At 39.9% G+C, this 22,243-nt stretch overlaps 1 protein-coding gene across 2 annotated transcripts in view; it reads left to right on the forward strand.

The window, feature by feature from the left end:
• The window catches only part of LOC309625700 (cyclin-Y-like), a 121,754-nt gene that overhangs the window by 58,033 nt on the left and 41,478 nt on the right, over positions 1 to 22,243 (forward strand). Inside the window, exon 3 of one of the 2 annotated variants that reach the window (XM_082385764.1) lies at positions 12,265 to 12,389. In XM_082385764.1, the coding sequence (XP_082241890.1) occupies positions 12,265 to 12,342 (78 nt within the window). In that variant the 3' untranslated portion in view covers positions 12,343 to 12,389. Of the gene's footprint in view, positions 1 to 12,264; positions 21,580 to 22,243 lie in introns of those variants that run through there. The other variant, XM_082385763.1, reaches the window with a different exon arrangement.

Below are 22,243 nucleotides of genomic sequence, written 5' to 3' on the forward strand. Positions count from 1 at the left end.
CCCAGCCTTCCTGGGGCGGGCCCGGCTGTCCGCGCGGCCGTGAGCGCTGTCTGCGGCCGGAGTTTGGATAACCTTGGGATTGACCGCAGAGACTGAGGCTTTGCCACGACCGTCCCCACGGCGCTCAGTGGGGCTGAGGTCGGGGTTCCATTTCCCCGAGCCTGCGCTTGGGGACTGGGGACAAGGCTTTATGCAGTGAGCGCTTTCGGAGGCCCGTTTCGAACTAGTCAAGCCCCCGTTTCCTACGCTCCCAAACGTGGGCGACCTGCTGGCGAGGGGACCGCTCGCCCCTCCGCGAGCCGGCGAGGGCGCGGGGACGTTGCGGGGGCCCGGGAAGGGGTGCCCTTCTTGGGGTTCTCAGAACGATGGTCTTGGAGGCTTGGCAATGCGGGAGGAGTGGAACGACTGCAGTTCATTCTGCCTGGTGGGGCTGGACCGGGGGCAGCCCTGGAGGAGGTGCCCGGGAACCCAGCGGGCGCGCGAGCGGCGCGGGCCCGGGGGCGGGCCCGGGGGGGGGGGTCTCCTCCCGCCTCCGCTGAGGGACGTAGGGGAGCCTCAGTTTGCTTACCTGGAGAATGGGGTCACAGTACAGATCTCAAAGGGGGTTCAGCTAATTAGGTGAGGTAAAATATCTATAAAGCACCCGGACACAGTGAAGAAGAAGGAAGAAAGAAAAAGAGAAAGGGAGAAAGAAAAACTTGTAAATAGGCCAGACTGGAGACTCTGCGGCTGGATTCTCCGTCTTCACCTCGTGCTTTTGGAACATATATACATCTCTCCAAAGTTGACATGTTTTTGCCCGAGCCTCCTCCTCCGCCGTGGGAGGCGGCGCCGGGACCTGGCGCGGACGCGCGGACACGTCTCCGCGGTGCGCCCGGGGCCGAGCGTCTGGGGACCGCGGCCAGCGAGCGCGGCCCCCGCCAGCTCGCAGCCACCTTAGACGGGGAGGGGCCCGAGGGGCGGGCGGCCTGGCAGGTTCATTTACGCTTGTTAGGACGTCCCAGGGGGTTGTCTTTCTCCTAGAATGGAGTGTTTATTTTTTAATTGATGTGCTGTTTCATTTAGCGCTTGTATGGAACTCACGCTGGGGCTGTAATTACTGTAATCTCGGGAACAAGCATTTCAGTTAGCCAGGAGGGTGGCAACAGACGTCTCTCTCTCTCTCTCTTTCTTTTCCTCTTCCCCCTCCCTTCTCCCTCTCGTTCCTACCTCTCCTTAGTTTTTCCTCCTCTTTCTCTCTTTCTCTTTCCAGATTTTTGCTATTTGTCAGGTTTCATAGCAGGAACGAGTACAGCTAGAAAACTAAAGTTATTGAGGATGTGGGGACGAAGGAGAAGCAGAACTAAAGGCACGTTTGAGGCCTGGTCATATTTTTGGGGGTGTGCGGGACGGTGGTGGTGGTAGTTGGTGGTTATCTGTTTACAAACAACTCGTCATGAAACAAAAATAACTAGCAGCATCTGTATAGTATAGTCGCTGCTATGCAGATACAGCGTGGCAGAAACCTGTGTCTTCCTCCTACTGTTGCCTCTGGCTTAGTTTAGCAACCGTATTCTAAATAGAAAGGCAGAATCTCCCCCACACCCCAACCCCACCCCTGATTTTTGGCAAGTTCTGTATTTTCACCAAGAATTCTAGGCATATCCAGCAGGCAGTGGTTATACCCCACTGTCTTTCTCTCTTTTCTTTTAAATTGAAGTCTAGTGAGAACCTCTTTATACTAAAACAAAACAAAACAAAACACTTCCCATTTTTGTTTTAGAAAAACTAAACTCCGTAGGAATCAGAAATTCTAAGGCTTCAGAAATATTAGCTGATTCAGTGATTCAGCAGAAAATGATCTCGAGTTTTCAAAAACGCAAAGACTCAGCTGTTAGTTGGTCTTTTTATGGATTTCTTTCTCTTCTCCTCCTAATCAGAATTCCCTCTATGGTTTGTTGAATGTAGAAAGTCACCTCTCTTCTGTTGGTACCCTGTTCATAGATGGCCATCCTCCAGAACATTCAACTGCAGAGAAACAGCAGGTCATACCTGGAGATAAGATTCTAAGCACAGCAGGGAAGGCAAATCCCCCATATTAAGAACCAGCCTGGGCTCTGCCTCACGGTGACCACAGATAGGAGGGGCTTGGTTCCAAAAGCAACATAGAGGGTGAAAAGTTTCTTTTGATTTTCTTCAGCAGGAAGTGTCAAATAGTGGAGTTTAGAATTACACTATATAAATTTACTAGAATTGGGTAAAAACCAACTGACATTTGAAAATTGAGGCTGAAAATAGTTGATTTTGGCTTTTAATTGGCATTTAAATTTTTTTTCTTTATTCTTTTGAGAGAAGATGAAAGCTTTGATGATGTGGAATGTGGAAATTTGGGGGAAATATATTAAGCTTGCAGGAGAAAAGCAGACAAAAAGTTCAGAGCTTTCAAAAATCATGTTATAAGCTATTGGGGGTGAGATTAAAACCATTTACATAAAATCATTAAACATTTACTTTTAATTGAGAGAATAGAAGAATCGCATTTAAATTTTACTATTAAATTAAATGGCTACTTGGCAATCTTTGAGAGCAGAAGAGGCTTAGGAAGCCAATTAGTGTATAAAAGGCAATGATGGGTCAGCGAAAAGAAACTAGAATCATTTATCAACATTCTGGCCAAATAATGATTTTTCTTTTGTATATAAAGCAGCTGTTTTTTAAGGGAGGGGAAATAGCTTTAGCAGTGACATAAATAATGTAGGAAACTTTCTAGAGGGATTTCTGAAAAGATGTCTGGTTACTGACTAGCCCAAACAAGTTGAAGGCATGAATCTAACTCAGAGGAGGGGATTTTACAAAACATCAGCTACCTGGTGAGACAGGAGACTATCAATATATTGTAAGTCGTGAATTTAAGAAACTTCGGCAAAATTATGTTTCAGTGGATTTTAATTTAAAAGTCCAACCTAAAACTCTTGATCCAAGAGTGTGCCTAACATATACCAAAAAAATGATACGTTCCGGAGGTTAAACAGAGAACTCTTTAGTAACTAATAAAATGTCTCAGGCATTATATAAAAGCGCCTTTCAGGGAAACGATCCAAGTCTATATTAATAGAGAATATTAAACTCTATCTAGTAATATTGGGGTTTCTTGCTATTTTAGAATCTGTCTTTCAAAGGATTATGTCTTGAGTCGCCCAACCACAGACGGATGGAAAGGTAGAGGTTAACCGGTCTTGCTTCAATCTCTGTTAGAAGTAAAATGGGTGAGATTACTTTTATATCCTTCCATAATAATAATAAACTCCATTAAAGAGCTTCCATTGTCTCCACCAACAGGAAAAGGACTTTGTCAGGAGGAAGTACTCCTTGCTGTGTCTGCTGTAATGAGGCTAAGTTGTAAATGGATGGAGGTGACTGAGGCAAACAGGTGCCACTAGCCAGGAATCAGATTCCCACTTGACATGCAGCTGCCATTTTGGAAAATGGCAGCTGCACTGTCATTTAATTTGATAATTATTGTAAAATATGTTTTAAAAATCAATCACTGATTTTTTTTCCCTCATTCACACTGAAATATTGGCCAGATGCTGAAACTCTTATGAGATAGGATGCATTGTGCATGAGTTTGGGAACTTTCAGATGAATAAAGACTGCCTAAGTAAAACTGGCAGAGCCAAGAAGGACACAGCTAATCTCACATATCAATACATCTAGAAGCAGGGATTTCCATCATTGGTTCACTCTGGGACAGTGGTGTTAGGCCTGCAGGTCTGCCCTGGTCTCTTGGCTTCCCCTTGGGTGGCGTGGGGCCTCCCACTGCTGAATCATCACCTTTCACAGGACAGCAGCCAAGGCAGGAAGAGTGGCAGGGCCTCCCACTATTAGAGAAGAAAATCCTTCCCCTTAGGTCACACTGGTCTGAACCTGTCACACCACTCGTAGCTGCAAGGAAGGCTCTGCAGGAGAGGGTCTGGTGGGCAGCCCATGGTGGACAGGCTCTCATGGCACAAAAGCCACAGAGGGGAGAAGGGCCATTGAGCAGACACAGCAGTCAGCCACATGTTACTATTTGAAATGAACTTTCAAGCAATATCATTTACCAACACACCTAGTCTTCCAGAGTATTTTGTTCAGGGCTATGAATTAAGTATGATCTAGATCCAAGAAAACCTTGATATCTGCGGTTTTTTTTTTTCCTTTTGAAGTACTCTGTACAGTGGTGTGAATTAAATGTCAAACAGTTTACTACTTGTTTTATGTATAATGTGTATAAACTGTGTAGTGTAACTCCTTAGTTCCTTTTTGTTAAGCCCCTCCCCTCCCTTTTGGAGACTTCCTTAAAAACATGAATACAATTCTGGAACTTTAGTTTGTTTTTTTTTTTCTTTTGAGTCTTATATCATGTAACTTTTCTGATATTGACAAACTTAATATGGGAGAAACTGTGTTGAATCCCATTTCTGAAGGGCTTATGGATGTGAAAGAACCTTTGTATCAAAAAAATTTTGGTGCAAGAGTTTACTTCTGGTAACGCTGATCCATTTAAAATGGTGGTCTGAAACGATAATAAAATTTACATTAGTAGTACAAATGGTAATTATCCGGACCCTGAGGGCATGGAGGTGGTGGAGAAAACAATGACATTTCTTTCTATTTTATCTTTGACCCGATCCAGGTAAACAGATGTAATTTTTATTCAAGAGGTGACAGCACTTGATTTTTCTCTTTTTTCTGGTATGTGTCTTGCTGGCTCTTAGAAGCACATGTTCTTATATAGCTTTAACCTTACAGTTTATAATAAGTGTAACAACTTAGAAAGATAAAATAAGAAAAAATTGATACATCAGTGTGCTGTCTATTGCAATAATATCACATCATTAATATGAACTCCTGGTGTGCTTTTTCAAAACAGAATCCAGTAGGGTTCAGTTTGAAAAATCCTAGTCTAGAATGTGTTCAAAATACACCGTTAAGTGAAATAAAGCAGGATATAGAACTATATGGTATGAGTCCAATTATATTGTTATATATGAATAGAAAAAAGACTAGAAGGAAATTCATCAAAATGTTGCCTATAGTTGTATTTGAATTGGGTTAACTAGGAGTCATTTTTATTTTCTTTTTTTATAATGATCTGAATTTTATGCTGAGAAAAAATTATCTTGACTTAGCACTTAGCACTTATTACATATTCTTTTCTGCTGTTCTTTATTTTCTGTATTTTGTGCTTATACGGATCAAAATGACCAAAGAGCAAGGACTAGATCTTTGTTATCTCTTTTTCCTCACACAGATGCTGTACAATTAGGAGCATATGCTGTCAAAATATGTTGCAGCTGATTCACAGATTGACTTACTGTCCGTCCTTTTGGTTGGATGCTCTAATCTCAGTGCCCCAGAGCTGTCCTTCTGATTGAGAATTGTGGTTTTGAATGGGATGTGGGGGAGGAAAGAGGAAGGGAGTTTGTCATTGGAGGGCCACAGAATTGGCATTAGCGGTAGAATTCTAGATGATGCCAGCTTTGCCTGTCTTTGGAACAATGTCCATTTCTGCCCTAGGCTGATCCAGCCTGTTGTCCATGACATGAGGTCATCTCCGTGGTATTTACTTACTGAGATACCTATTTCAATAAGCATTTCTAGCTGAGCATAAACTATCTGAGCATTTCTGTTTACTGGTTATGGGTAAAGTAAGTTACTGTAGAAGAGCGTGTGCAACAGTGGAGAAGATGAACTTTGGATCAGGCAGCCCTGGGGAATTACAGCTCAGTTATTCCCTACCTGTGTGGACGGGTAACCTACAGCCTCTTTGAGCTTCACTTCCTTGTGCATAAAGTATGGAATGACAAATACAAGAGTCCTCACAGGTCGTGAGGGTTAGATGAGCTAAAAGCTAAAAGCTTGGTGCGGCACAATGTCTGGACTTTGATGCATGAATTGAGCTTCGAAAGAGTTTACTCTGAAGGTGCAGAGTGATAGGAAATGTATCTATGACCACAGAAGTGACCACAGAATGAAATTATCCTCATCTTTTTCCAGAAATTTTTTTTCATTCATAAATTCGATAAATATTTATTTAGTACCAATTGTTCTGGTTGCTACTTTTTTCTTTAGTTTTAATTTAATTTAATTTTTTTATTGAAGTATAGTTGATTTATGGTGTTGTGTTTCAGATATACAGCAAAGTGATTCAGTTATACATATATCCACTCTTTTTTAGATTCTTTTCCCGTGTAGGTTATCACAGATTATTAAGTAGAGTTCCCTGTGCTCTACGGTAGGTCCTTGTTGTTTATCTATTTTATATATAGTAGTGTGTGTATGTTAATCCCAACCTCCTAATTTATCCCTGTTCTGGTTACTATAGATGGATAACAGTGACCCCAAAACTTGGTGGCTTAAAACAACCATTTTCTTTTGCTCACAATTTGGAGGGTCAGGAATTTAGCTTGTCTAGGCATATGCTCGGGATCTCTCCTGTGGTTGCAGGCAAATATCCGCAGGACAGAAGGCTCAGCTGGGTTAGGACCACACTGGCCAACGACTCACGTGGCTGCCTGTTGAAGCTGCCAACCGGAGCGCCACCTGGTGGCAGCTTCCCAGTAGATGGACTCCATATGTGACGGGCCATTTCCCAGCGTGAGCATCTTAAGAGAACCAGGTGGAAACTGCACGACCTTTTTTGTGACTTAGCTGCAGCACGTCTGCTGTACTCTGAAGGTTGGAGCTGTAAAGCCAGCTCAGCTTCAAGGCCTTCCTCAAAATGGAAGGAATGGCAAACATTTTAGGGGTCGTATTTAAAAACTGTCACAGCAACTAAGCGTCGGGTCCTATATGAAGTGTCAGGGCTGTAAGGATGGATACGGCATTGTATTGGTGGGAGTTCTCCAGAGAAACAGAACCAGTGGGATATAAATGGCTTATTATGAGGAATTGGCTCCTGTGATTATGGAAGCTGAGAAGTTCCACGATTTGTCATCTGCAAGCTGGAGGCCCAGGAGGCCAGTGGTGTAGTTCAGTCCAAGTCTGAAGGCCTGAGAACCAGGGGAACCGATGGTGTGAGTCCCAGTCTGAGGGCAGAAGATCAATGTCTCAGCTCACACAGTCAGGCAGAGAAGGGGCGAGTTCTCCCTTCCTCTGACTTTTGTTCTATTCGTGCCCTCAATGGATTGCATGAGACCCACTCACATCGGGGAGGGCACTCTGCTTTACCGAGTCCACTGATTCAAATGCTGATCTCATCCAGAGACACCCTCGCAGACACAGCCATAAATAATGTTGAGGCAAAAATCTGAGCACCCCATGATCTTGTCAAGTCTGCACATAAACTTAACCATCACAGACATTCTCCTTCACAGGCAACACACACGGGTCAGCTACAGATACGCAACCACAATGCCTTTAGGTGAAAGTATTTACAAGATACACAGAAATAATATTAGGGAACGACGAAATGTGCCCAAGAGAGCTGGAAAGGCCTTCGCAGAGTTTTTGAAGAGTGGTCAGGAGTTTGCTTATTTGAGGGAACGCAAAAAGTTCGAAGCAGGTGACAAAGCACTTACAGATCTCAACGATGATAATCGCCTTTGCATTGCTTACACTTGTTCGTGGAACAGCAAGAACCATCCTTGAACAGAATCATATTTATTTGTATTCAGTCAGTTATGACTGACACAATGTGCACCTGTGGTGAGGTTACATCTGGGCCTAGAGTTCAGTGTGTTTTACTAAGTTTTCAGCTTCTAGTAACAGGATGCTTGCCAAAGTGGCCCGGAAGACACGCTGTCTCACATCGCCAGGATCCGGAAAGGGGTTGGCTGCCGAACTGATTGATGCTGTGACTCCGTGATGCCATCAAAATCTGGGTCCTTTCCACCTCCTTGCTCTGTCCCCCTCCTGGTTCCAAAGTAGTTACAGATCAAAGCTCATGTTTTCGTATACCAATATCGAGAGGCAGAAAGAGGGACATTCCTCTCCCTGTGTATCTTTGCAAGAGCCAAGAAGGCTTTCCTGGAAGGGACTTCCTCCTACTCCTCATGGGTCAGAGCTGGGTGACAGGCCATGTCAACTGAGCCCTGGCCTGGCCAAGGAGGGACATTTGAGCAAAACTGGGGCTTTGCCAGCGAGGGAAGGGGTAGGGGAGTAGGCTTGGGTGGGTGACCAGGGGTGTCTGCTGGAACCTGAGGCCTGTTGTAGCTGACGTAAGAGGCCAGTGTCTCTTTAAGTCTAAGGCCTGCTGCCCTAGGTCAGATACTGATAGCCTGGTCATCTCTGGAGAAGATGCTTATGCCCTTTGTGTGTTAATTGTCAGCAAGGCTGGAGCCCTTTCTCCTCCTTCTCCCAAGGCCTCAGGCAGGTAGGATCTGTCAATAAGGTTCCGGTTGTTTATTTCACGAACAGTGTATTTTGCTTGAGCATATAGTGTGTTCTGCATTCAGAAATCCAGTTGCCTTCAGGGCCCTTCGGCCAGGCTGGGGAACCACTCTGTCTGGCAGGACGAGCTGGGTGGTTTGTAGTGTTTGCTCACGTCCTGGTCTCACCACGAACTCCCTCCAGGGTAATTACTTGGAGGAACACCTTACTAAACAGCTGGAAAGCATGACTATTAAGGAACTGCCAGAGATGAAAATTTATTTCTCACCTGTGCGGTTTCCAGAGCCTCGTGGCACTGAGCATTGAGTGGCTTCCAGTAACCTGTGGAGAGCACAGAATCCAGGGGGCCAGATGGTGTTTCGGGCTGTGGTTGTGCTGACTCCCTGCCTCTAGGGCTCCAAAGAAACCACCTTCTAGAGAATTACACCCCCATCAAAGTATTAGTTTACTTGTTCTTCATCTTTTCTATTGCATTTTGTGTCTTTACTCACTTTCGGTACATTATTCTTCTCTTGACATCACTCCCAGTTCTCAGGAAGACCCTTGTGGCATAATGATGGAGCACACCTCTGGTAACGATCTTGGTAGTTGCCTTTCTGCTGTAGATGCTGGTTCAAGAGGTTCCTTACTCACCAGATCCTGGCTACAAGCCTTTGTGTGGGAAGTGGTTCCTGACCTGCTGGGACAGGCTTCTCTATGGGAAGAAGTGGCCCAGATTCACCGAGGTGACTTTTTACATCACACTTTAGCCCTCACTCCCATTCACAAGTCTCTGCCTCGGCAACTGTCACTCTTGGGAAAGAATCTTTTCTTCAGATATGTTGGCTTTGTCAGGTACTGCTCCTTTGTGGGCTAAAAAGGAAAGATTCCTATTTTTACCTGTTAGTCTATTACCCTGTTGATTATTAAATCATTATGTTTCCAGTGGGATCCATGTGGTCTCTGAATTCCTATTTCAAAAAATGTCTGTCTCCACTGTGGCACTTCATTTTGTGATGTCTTGTCCTCCAGTCTTAAAATAAATAGAACAGAAAGATTCACTTTATGTTGTATCTGTCAAAAATCTGAAAGGATTCATTTTCTATTAGGATTCTATTGGAGTTCGGTTGCCTTGTGGTAATAAAAGACCAAGGTTTCTGCTGGAAGGTAATTCATTGAGATTACACATCCTAATTTTTTTGATTAGAGTAAAAAAATGTAGGTATCACGAAGCAGAGTGAATCCCAACCTATAATTCATAATTGCCCAATGATGAATGTGAGTCTTGTTCCTAGATCCCCCAAGTGAGCCATAAAAACTGTGCTTAGAAAACAAAGTTCAAATTCTATGCTAATAGTTACTACAGGGAATAGTCCCTTTGCTTAAGAATAGAAGTGACCAGAATAAGGATGGAAAGTAGTTTGATCTATGTTACATTGGTGATGTATCGGAGGGTAGTGAGAGGAGCCTGGACGGGCAAGGTCAGAGTAGAATAATAATGTTAACTACTATTTTTAGCATGCCTTTGATGTGTGAGGCTCTGGGCTTGACCTTTTTCATCATTTGGGACGTTTTGGCAACTAGCAGCAGTTAACCCTACAAAAACTGGCTTACGCAAGATGGAAATTTGTTATCTCCCGCAGCAAGAAGTACAGAAGTAGGGTAGATTCCCAGGTTGGTTGGTACAGATTGTCAAAAATATTATCAAGGGTTCAGGTGCTTTCTGTTTCTTGGTCCTGCCTCCCTGAGGGTGTTGGCAGTGGTGACCTCAGAGTGAGAAGATGGCTTCATATCCAGAGACAACATCCCAATGAGGTACAACAAACAAACAAACAGCGGGGCTATTTCATTCCTTTTCTCTTTCTTAGGAGAAGGACACACTTCCAGAAGTCTCCTGGAAGACTTCACTGGTTGTATTGGGCTGAATCCCCACTCTTAAACCATTGATAAAAGGAATGGGATTACTACACTTGGCTTAAAGAAATCTCCTGGAGCTCAGAAGGTGCCTGGCTGGGTGGAGGAGGGTGAAAGCTGAATACAATTAGGGTTTATAAGAAAGAAAGAAGGAAAGTGGGGATGGATGTTGGCACGGCAACCAAAACTCTGCTACATGACTGTATCCATCTCTATCTTTCTCATGTCTAAGCCTCATGGAAAATCTGCAGGATAGATATGAATACTAAAAGTCATGTTTTCCAGATGGGGCTCATTTCAGTATCATGTATTCTATTACAGAGTTTTTAAACAGTGGCATTCTTTCTCCCAAGTGAATCTTGCACCAAACTACAACATATAAACAGATAAAAAAAAATATATGTATGTTCAGATGATGAAATGGACAAGAAACTCAATTTTAAAACTCCAATAAAGCTTTTGAACACAAAAATTTGAAAATATCAGTTATGGATGTTATTTGTGGCATCGTATGCGCACCTAAGTTCAGAAAAAGACCAACGCTGACCTACACCATTCCTAACCAATGTCTCAGAAGAAGGTTAGGTGCACGCACAGAAATGACAAAAGCAGCTTCCTTCAGCACGCTGCACGTAAATGCTGATCTCACAGCACAATTGCTGTGTTGAGGGGTTTCATTGCATTACAATTGTATAATATCATAATTTGGGGGACGGTCTTTTCTGATATTTCCTTCTTTGCGAAGCATCTCCATTGGCACAGTGCCCCTGGCTGCTCCCCACCTGCTCGCTTCCTCCTACTTACTTAGCTGTGACTCCGGAGGCCGTGGGTGTGCACTGCCCAGCCATCCCTCTCTCCTCCGCCCTGTTACCCCTCTGGCCAGCTCTGTGCCTGCAGAGAGAGCCCCGCTTCTCCCTGGGACAGCCAGCGACCCCCGGGATGAGTCTGCTTGGTGCCAGCATTCAGTATTAGGAAACAGTCCATAAATAAAAGCATTTTCTAATATCACCTTTACTGGTTATAAAGATGTATTTTATCCTCCATTGGCTGCCTCATACCTTAGTTTTCAATTTTTTTGTAATCCAGGGAGTAATATAGTTTCTGTTTATCCCCCCACCTACCACCCTTGTCATAATACTTTGATTTGTTTTCTTTTTTTTTTGTTTTTACTTTTTAGATTTTTAAATTTTACTTATTTTTAAAATTGAAGTATAGGTGATTTACAATGTTGTGTTAGTTTTCGGTGTACAGCAAAGTGATTCACTTATACATATATATATTCTTTTCCATTATAGGTTATTACAAGATATTGCATATAGTTCCCTGTGCCCTACAGTAGGGCCTAGTTGTTTATCTATTTTATATTTAATAAAACTCCAAACTCCTAATTTATCCCTCCCCTCTTTCCCCTGTACTTTGATTTGCTTTCTTTTATAAAACAAAAACATTGTTATGCAATATTTCAAACGTATAGAAAATACAGAAAATGCAACAAATACACAAGCCATATTTAATGTGTTATATTTTGATGTGATTGTTTCAGATCTCTTTTCTTTAAATAAATAAAACTTTACAAATATGGCTAAAATTCCACACCTCATCCCTCTTTCTTCCTGGAAGTAAACACTGTCCTAAAGAAGCTGTGACTTGAACCCTTGGATGGTTTTGCACCAATAGTATATATAGTAGTGTTGTTTTGAATGATTTTGAAATATTTTACAAGTGGTATTGTAATTGTCCTTTTATAAGTAGCTTTATAAACTCAACATTATATTGCTTAACTATGATCTGCTTAGTTTTTGAGCTGATTATGTATCCATTGTATGAACGAGCCACTTTATTATTTACTGCACTAGAGACCAGGGTTTGGTGATTTTCACTAGCGTACTTAATGCTGTAGTGAACATCTTTGTGTATGTCCCCTTGTGCACGTGTCCTGGAGTTTCTCTAAAGAAGATACCTAAATTTGTAAAGTATAAATGGAATGGCTGAAGGGTAGATTCTGCTTAATTTCAGATTGACGAGGAATTGCCAATGCTCTTCATGGTGGGTGAGCCAACTCACACGCCACAGAAAGCACACAGGAGCTTCTGACCCTCACAGCCTCACCAACCCCTGGGAGACGAGTCTCTACCAGTCACGTGAGTTTACAAAGGGAGCTCATTGTTTTAATCTGCATTTCTGATTACTAATGGGATTAAATGCATTTTTACATGTTTTTTTTGACCATTTGGGCACCATTTCTACAAGTTATCTCTTCTTATTCTTTGTCCATTTTTTGTTTTCTCCTGCACTGATTTGTCATTTTTGTTTTGAATTGGGGAAGTCCTAAAAATATCTTGGATATTCATTTTCTGTGCTTTCAAGAGGTTTTCTCTGCTGAGTGTGTGGTTTATCTTTTTGTTTTGTTTACTCTATCTTTGGTAATAGATTGTGTGGTCATAATATATAGCTATATATAATAGATATAATAGAGTCTTAAAACTTTTAATCTGTTCAAATTTGTCAATTTTTTTTATGTTTGTTTACATCTTGCTTCAGAATTCCTCCTTTAACATGTTATGAAGTTATTATGCTATATTTTCTGAGGCTTTTCTTGTCATATTTAAGTTTTAATCCATATAGTATTTATTTTTGTGATTTGTGTGAAGTACATTTCTAATTTTATTTCTTCCCATATGCACTGCCAGTTAAGATGGTAGAGTGATTGAATATTCCATTCTTTCTCTTCATTTTAATGTTCATAGGTTTGTTACTAGTTCTATCCAGCTACACTGATCTACTTTCTATCTCTGCATTAATAACGCATATTTTAATACTTAATTGCTATGGTTTTATAAGCCTTAATTTCTTGTAGGTGAAGATACCTTGATATTCCTTTTCAAAATTGTCTTTCATATCCATTTCCCTCCAAGAAGTTCAGGACCATTTTGTTGAAAGTTCTGTGAAAACTCTGTTGCATCTATGGTTTTGTTTCTTCATCATTCCTAATTTGTACCATTTGAATAGTTTCCTTAAATAATTTTGCCACAAGTTTGTCCTTTTTTTAGTCTTTTCAAAAATTTTTTTTTGGTTTTGTTGAATCTTTCTAATTTGTATTATAATTTCTTTTTTGAACCAGGAAGTATTCAGAATTGGTTTTTTAATTCTCATTTTTATTGCATTTTGGTCAGAAAACATGTTCTGTAAGATGTAGATTTTTTTTTTTGAGACTTGTTTAGTGGCTCATTCTACTGTCAATTTTTGTAAATGTGCCATGCGTGCTTGCAAAGAATATGGTTTCTTTGTTGTCTTCAGGGTTCTATAAATGACCATTTAATCAGTTACTGAGAAATCTAAGTTAAAATCCCCTACTAAAATTGTGAATTTCTAGGTTCTTTCCAGTAAATCCATTTTGTTTGTTTGTTTGTTTGTTTGTTTGTTTTGAGACTATGTTCCTAGGGGCATAAAGGTTCAAAATTGTTATATTTTTTCTGGAAAGGATTGTTCCTTTCATTATTAGACAATAAGCCTCTGTGTCGCTAATTCTCTCTCCCTCCCTCTTAAAGTTGATTTTACGGATGATTATATGTTTATATGAGGCCTTGCTGCTGTTATTGTTAGTATTTTTCAGATATTTCCTCCCCCTCAATTCTTTTACTTTCAATTTGTCTGTGTCACTATGCTTTAGGTGAGTCTCTCGTTAACAACATATAACTAGAAATTCAATATACCATCTGTAAGTCTCTGTATTTTATTTGGGAAGTCTAGTTTCTTTACATTTTTTATGATTACCGTTATACTGTATTTCATCAAATCTAAGTTGCCATTTATTATAAGGTGCAACACCATTTTAGTTATCATTAAGAAACAGAAAAAATTTTGCAATTAAACAGTGACACAATGCTTATTTGGAACTTATTAAAGAGGTATATTAGAATTAATTATAAATACTTAAAAATCATGTATTAATCTTATGTATAAATATAAATGATATAAATCAATTGTTATTTCTAAAAATTGTCACATTCAGTGTCTAACTCTTCTCAATTAGCTTTTGACTCAGAATCACCAAATGTTTGTGCTTTTCCAGGCCCTATCACCCTCCATGCTATCAAAAGCAGCAATTCTCAAAAGAACTAAAAGCCATTAGAATTGGCTGTTAAGCTGGCTTTGCAATTATGTAGAACAAACCTCTTTTGGAGTCTAGCTTTGGGAATGTTGTTAAACCTGTTTTATTCGTCACCTTCTCACTCCTTCCTCACAACTGTTTGTATCTTAAGAGTTAAAGTACTGCTCCACCATTGTTTTTAGGCTTTTCTTCTGAGATGCTGACATCCATTCTGCAAGTTTTGCTGCTGGCTCTTTTGATGTTCATGTGTGTAGTCATTGGCGTCCACATCACAGGTCCTTCATGGCCAACAGGGATTTAAAAACACCATCAGTTGAAATATGCATTCTGATTTCAAAGATGTTAAAATGTGAACACATGTGCACCTTAGAAATGATGAAACATTTTATAGTTTATTTACATAAAGATTTAAAAGTTATTTTTATGCTTTATTCTGCTTTCTCTTTGACATACTTTTTTTTCTGGAGTATTTTTACCTCCTTTCCTGCCTTCTATTGGATCAAGTTTTCTTCTTTTTTTAATTAAAAAAAAAATTTTTTTTATTGGAGTATAGTTGATTTACAATGTCGTGTTAGTTTCTGCTGTACAGCAAAGTGAATCAGCTATACGTATACATATATCCCCTCGTTTTTGGATTTCCTTCCCATTTAGGTCACCACAGAGCACTGAGTAGAGTTCCTTATGCTATACAGTAGGTTCTCATTTGTTATCTATTTTATACATAGTAGTGTGTATATGTCAGTTCCAATCTCCCAATTCATCCCACCCCACCTTTTCCCCCTTGGTGTCCATACATTTGTTCTCTACATCTACGTCTCTATATCTGCTTTGCAGATAGGTTCATCTGTACCATTTTTTTAGATTCCACATATATGTGTTAATATATGATATTTGTTTTTCTGATTTGCTTCACTCTGTGTGACAGTCTCTAGTTCCATCCATGTCTGGAAGTTACACATTGTTTTTTACTTTTAAGTAAACTTTTCATTTTTAGCATCGATATTTGACTTGGTAAAGTTAATCAATATCTCTATTCAGCTCTTTAATAATTCACTAAATTGATTGCTTTGTCTCTACTCCCTCCTCATCTAATGTGTTATAGTTCTCTAGTATTATAGTTCCAACTTGTTTTGAACTGGCCAAGTTGGTGGTATTCATTACTAGTGTTGTGATTTTTATGATCAATACTCACTCAGATTTACACCTTGAAGAGTGTTCTTCCTTACCTTTGCTCTTTATATCTGCTTCTTCAAAACGTATTGCTTCTTCCTTGTGAATACAGTTTCCTTCTTCCTGAGATACATCTTTTAGTTTGAAAATGTCTGTATTCTGCCTTCACTCTTAAATGATAGCTTAAATGGATGTAGAATTTTGGGGGGAGAGGGATATGTGATTTCTGGCACCGGGTGTGTAGTGTAAATGGGGTTCTAATCCCTCCCATGCCCTCAGTTTGCAGAACAAGCTCATTATTGCTGTCTCCTGTTCAGGTCAGCAGGCAGGGCTTTCTCAGTCCCTTTCACTGAGATGGAAGCCTTTCCATGGCTCTGGCTTAATTCCACATGTCAGTCCCACTGGACACGTGGAGTCAACCCACTTCCTGACCTTCCAGCCTGCTCACCCCTCCAGCTTTCAGGCCCCTCTTTATTGCTTGCTGTTGGGAATTTCTCTTTCTATCTTCTGAGTTCAGGTCTGCATTACATTTTTATCTTGCATTTCTAGGTGTATTGTGGCAGGAATGTTTTACAGTGGCCCTATCTGACTTTCCATGGACGCTATGAGAATACTGCATTTTTCTTTATACAATGTATTTTTAAAATATTAAAAATAGTTAAGATTATATTAAAAGGGAAATTCAAGTGTTCAGTTCAACTTCTGGTTCCATGGAACCTTGGCTGTCTATAAAATATGGTCTTTTAATGACTGCCCTATTGTATGATTTTGAAATCCATAGTTAAGTGACTGCTTGGGCATGAGATCCCAGACCTGAAGTGGAGAACACAGACTTCAGGCAGGACGTCTCCCCTTAAGGTCTACCAGCCTACGGCAGACACACACCTGAGGTATCAGAAATTTGCTCGCCATGCAGGCTCTTGAGTTGTCACTCCCAGAGCAGCCAATGCACTTCTCCAGGCTATGATTTGTAGCTTCAGAGAGGCTAGATTAGAAAAAAAGTGGTCTAAAGGACAGAGCAGTTAATTATTATGCAGAAAAAAACCTTTTTGTATGCTTATTGGCTAGTTGACTTTCTTTTTCTTTCATGTAAAAGGAAATGACCTCCTTATTTTTCTATGATGTGCTATCAAGGAAATGAAAACTGTCCACTGGAGGAGTATGAAATGGTGTAGCCAGTTGGATTCCATCTCTTTCAGTCAGTTAGCTTTTGGTGTGTAACAAACAGTTGCAAACCTTAGTGCTTTAGAAACAACACACATGCTCCACGTGAGCTCTCATCCTCCATGAAACTTGCACAGGCTTCTTCCAACAGTGATGTCAGCCTTCCAAAGAGCAACAGAAAAAAAGGGAAGCTCACTGCACAAGCCCTTGTCAAGGCCCTGCTTGCATTATGTTGGTTAATGGCCTGTGGCCCAAAGCAAATCATATGATTTGCTTTGAGGAGATGAAAGTCACATTGCAAAAGAGCGTATGTGTAGGGATGGAGATAACCTTTAGGCCATTGCTGTAAACTGCCATTCTATAAAATAAATACACTCTTTTTGGTGTCTATGCCTATATGTTAGACATCTACAAGAGTGTTTATCTCCCTGTCTCTTTGTATGATAGAAAAACACTGGGAACTACTGAAATGCACATTGGCTGGGGAGTGATAACAAAAGCATCTGTGCTATTGAATACCATAACGCAGTTGAAGAGCATGTGATAGATTCGGGAGTACTATCCTAAGAAGACATATCTTTAAATGAAAAAAGCCAGTGGCTGAACCATACAGACTTCACACCTCCCACCATACACAAAAACTAAATTCCTGCAGATACATTACATCACGTCATGCATGCGCATGACAGAATGTCAAGAAGTATACCCTCTAGATGGAGAATAGCAGTTACTGCTATGGAGGGGGTGGGCTTGAGTGGCGGTCAAGGGGAATTTTATTTATTTTTGGGGGGTATCACTTGAATTTTTTACCAAATGAATGCCTTCACATGCTGTTTATTTAACAATGAATAAAATTTGAATTTGAACTTAAACAAAGGAATAACAGTATGATTCTCACCAGCTGGGCTTCAGTCTCATCATTCAAGCAACCGTGGACATGGCGGTGCTCCTGGGCCCGGAGACTCTCTTCTCCTTTCCTCCTTCCGTCAGCCATACTTGCTGCTTGGTGGGAGTGTTTCAAGCTTAGTAAACCAGATCCAAGTCAGGGCAAGATTCTGGAACTTACCCTCTTCCAAATACACCATTCAGCCTAGTCATCATGGTGCCCAAAGTGACAGCCAGCATAACTCCTATTGCGTAGTTTTGGGGTTCTGGCTTCAAATGCCAGGCAAAATGTTATAGTATCATTTTTTCCTAAATGATTTCAACATCATCTGAAATAAGTAGATCACTACTTTTTTGTGAAACATTAGTGTCTAGTGAATTATAACTTTGAGGCTGACACAAGCAGAGATTTAGTTGTTGACATATCCTGTTCATCCCAGTCAAAACCTTTATCTTCTAGAATTTCTGATGTTTCCACAGTGTAGTGTATAGTTAGTCCACTGTCCGCAGGGACTGACTGACTATTTATTATTCTCTATCTGTCTACACCACCCCTTTGGGGTTCTGTGGGAAACGAGTAATGCCAGACAAAATACCAAAGTTATCTCTTTGGCATGCCCATATAACTTACACAATGCAGGGCGAGGGATGCGCCATCTTACTGACCAGTTAGAATAGAAACAAATAGAAAATAAGAGTAACAACTCATAACAGTTATAACTATTAGTTTCAGAAACCACTGCATGTTGGTGACGATAATTACGTAGTATTTTTTAAATTGATTCTTTGTATCTGTGCCTAATGATATGATTATGTTATTGATTTATTATCTTGAAGAGAAAATTTAAAACTACCTTGACAAAACAAAGTTTTTAAGAAAATCCGTGTCAACTTTCAGGTTTTAAACTTCTGTGTTCCTTTCCTGTCCTACTCTTTTTCTTGTGTCTAGGTATGTACCGTTTTACTGTAGAACTCACACACACACACACACCATTATTCACTAGAGCTCTAGAGAAGAGCTGTTTCCCATAAGGATAAAGCAGGTGTGCCCTGCTCATTGACAATTATGACTCGTGTCATTATTCTACATTTGGAGGGACTGTCTAATCTCTGAGGAAATGTTAGCCTCTTAGATTTTTTGGTTTGACATCACAGAACCAATGATACTAATTGGGTGCAGACACACCTATGAATTATAAGACGTAGCATGTAGGTGATTTCCATAAATCTTCTTGAGTGAGGGGTGTGTGTGGGGTTCCTATTTCGATGATAACTCTTAGAGCATCATGTGTCATTTGTAAGTACTGGAGTTCTTATTTGGTGAAATAATATTGCAGCCAATGCCGTTGGTATTTTGCTGTCAATGTTTAAAAATTTCTTCTACACTAGATAAAATAATTGGTTAAAAATCAGAAAACTATTAAAACATTTCACAAATTATAAGATGACTATTATTTATTGGCAGCAACAGAAAGCAAAGCAACTGGTCTGACAAAGAACATTCTGGACAAGCAAAGTCAGGAAAGTGTAACTGGTCAAAATGTTTCTTGTATGTCAACGAAATACTAATATATACATAAAACTTTCCTTATTAATAAATTCATTTATTGTTAAATATTTGGATGTTATAGTGAGAGTTCTGTAAATATTTAACTTTGAAGTCTACTCAATTTGCCTAAAAGTGAATGAGATTATTTTATAGCCACATTTTTAGTCCAAATAAATGAATGCAGTTTAATGTTTATGTCAACTCCATCACTAAAAGTTTCAGTTAATACTGACATGTTAGTTTCTGGAAGGGTGTTTATTCTAAAGGTCCAAATTTTCATTCAGGAAAGATGATCCATCTGGTAGATTTTGGTTGACACTGGTTTCACGTTTAAAGTGTATTTCATCCAATAATACGACATTTAAAGAGTATAGAGTTGTGCATGTAGGAAATACTGGTTCTGAGGTTCTTCTCCGAACTCCGTTCATTATCTTATATACTGTACTACTGACACACAGCTATCTGTGTGTGATAACTTCCAGCTCTGGAATTCCCCCTCACTTCTGTTTACCTCCTCCTGGGTTTATTTACATGTGGGCATTGCTGCTAATTAGTTTTGGGAGGGAGGAGAGGAGATTTCTATACATCCTCTTGGTGTGGCCCCATGAAGAGATGGTCCTCATACCTGGAAGAGCTTCATCTTTCACTCGTTACCTTCAGTAAACACAGCCCGTCCCTTTAGTGACCAGCTGCTGCTTTCACAGCTTCTAGTGAAGAGTTGAGCAATTTGCCAAATTAATTTTCTCCCCTTCCAGGTAGTTCTTGGTGGGTAATGCCTATGTATATACCCTCTTAACTGGATGACTTCTTAAAAGTATGCTTTACAAGATGGAAAAGTTAACGATAAAAAAGGGCCATCTTTCCTGCCCCTTCATGACTGCTTTTTATAGTTTACTGAAAATTGAGTTCTTGGGGTTACATTGTGGGAATGTTTTTTAAGACCTTTGGCCAGTTTTGAATTCACTGAAAGGCAGATATATTGACTTGTTTACACTTGAGGGTTTTTTCTGGTCACCTGACTGTAAGGAGGAAGACATTAGGTTCTGAAAACATTCTTTCTAGGCGTTTCCAGAGAGAACAGTCCTGCCACCATGTTCTCACTCACAGTGTTTGGGTTCCTTTCTGTCTAGACAGAGTTCTCATGGTTGTAACATCTAGGCGTTCCTATTTAATTCTCCCCTCCACCCCTCCCCGGCAAAAGCTGTGATGAATTTTCCCGTAAGTCAGCACTGACTAGGTGAGATTCTGTGTCTCCATGAGCTTCCTGGGAAGGCTAACACACACTGGCTCTTGAAATCTCTTTAGGGCAGTCACAGGAATTTTACTCAGATTTCCTTCCACATACAACATCAATAAATATGGAAATGAAGGCTGCAAATCTCACTTCTGATGAAACAATATGCTGCCTAAATTCAGTTAATTGTAAGGTACTTAGTGTTGAAAGACAAAGATATGCTAATCTTATTAAAATATGCCTGGTTAAATTTAGCTATAAATTCCATTCAGGGTCTCCTGCTTTATACATTGTTCCAAGTCAGAATGTCTGGAAAGGAACCACCCACTATGCAGGATACAGAGTTAGTAATTTGGAAAGGTGAAAAGTTTAATTATGAGTCTATCTTCTGGGGAAAAAGGGAAACAAGGCTGAAATCTTAAAATTTTTTTTTTGTTTGTTTAGATTAAACCAATTGAAGGGCACTCTCACATTGTTTACATTTATATTACTCTGACAGTCAGAAAAGCTTTTAACATTTTTTCTGTTTCATTTGAATTGAAGTTGTTTTTAATATATACAAATGAGGGAAAGAGCCTTAACTAGAGTTCAACAATGTTTAGACAGACTTGATCAATTTTTAATTTTCCAGACAATTAAAGAGTAGAGCATATTGAATTGTGGCTAAAGGCTTGGCCACGGATTTAGAGACCAGGGATTTCAATCCTGACTTCTTTGCTCATCGTGTAACTTTGTAGGCATTATGGAGCCTCTCAATACCCCAGTTTCTTTGTATGTAACCTGGGGTAAAATAAGTTAATAACAAGTTTCCTCGCCATCAGAAAGAAGAGCGTTCCCATGAAAGCTTTCGTGAGCTGAAATGGCATAAATTGAGAAGCAATTACCTCAGGACACATCTTGCTAACAAATGCACAAAACAAATGGAGATCAGGCACAGATGCTCACAGACCCAGTTCAGAGCTCTGGCGGCTTAATGCTGAGTGTGATTCCCTGGAAGGAGCTTGGCGGCGCTGCTCTTAGCGCCTCTGTAACAGCTCGCTGCAAAACACGTGCCGAACAGTATTTTTACTTTTTGCTTTTTCTCCTAAAAGTAAAAATCCTCCTAGAATTTCTTTCAGTTATCAAAAACCAGTGCTAGTGAGGTTTTTTTTATAAAAGCAAAGTGGCATAAAGTGAACTTCCAAAATGCAAGGGATACCTGTATTTAAAAAGGGCTTTTATTTTAATTTATTCTTGTAAAATAAATATACACTCATATATAGAGTATGTAGAGTATTTACAAACATTCACATATAACATTTATAAAATTTGGATAAACACAAAAATATATTTATTTACACAAACACACAGACACACACACACACACACACACACTCACGCATGCACCACTACCATCCATAATCCAACCATGCAGATATAACCTCTATTCCATTTTGGCTAGATTCCAGCCTCTTAGCCATCCATCCTATGCATGCATTAACAAATATTAGATTTTTTATAACCTATTTTTTATAACCTTCTGTATCCAATTACTATGTAATTACTATGTTTGAGCATGTTCTGAAAGCAGTATATTTTTACCCCCCGCCCCCTACATTTTATGTTTTTGATGTCATATTTTACAACTCTTTATTTTGTGCATCCCTTAACTAATTATTGTACATATAGATGATTTTATTACTTTTGTCTTTTAACCTTCATACTGACTAGAGAGATGGTTGATCTACTACCTTTACTGTATGTTTGCCTTTAGCAGTGAGATTTTTCTTGTATAAGTTTTATATTTATATTTATGGCTTTTTCTGTTTAAAGAAGTCCCTTTAACATTTCTTGTAATGTCCGTTTACTGGTGTTGAACTCCTTTACCTTTTGCTTGTCTGGG

Source organism: Balaenoptera borealis (genome assembly GCF_965194805.1).
Source record: "Balaenoptera borealis genome assembly, chromosome: 3".
Lineage (NCBI taxonomy): Eukaryota > Metazoa > Chordata > Mammalia > Artiodactyla > Balaenopteridae > Balaenoptera > Balaenoptera borealis.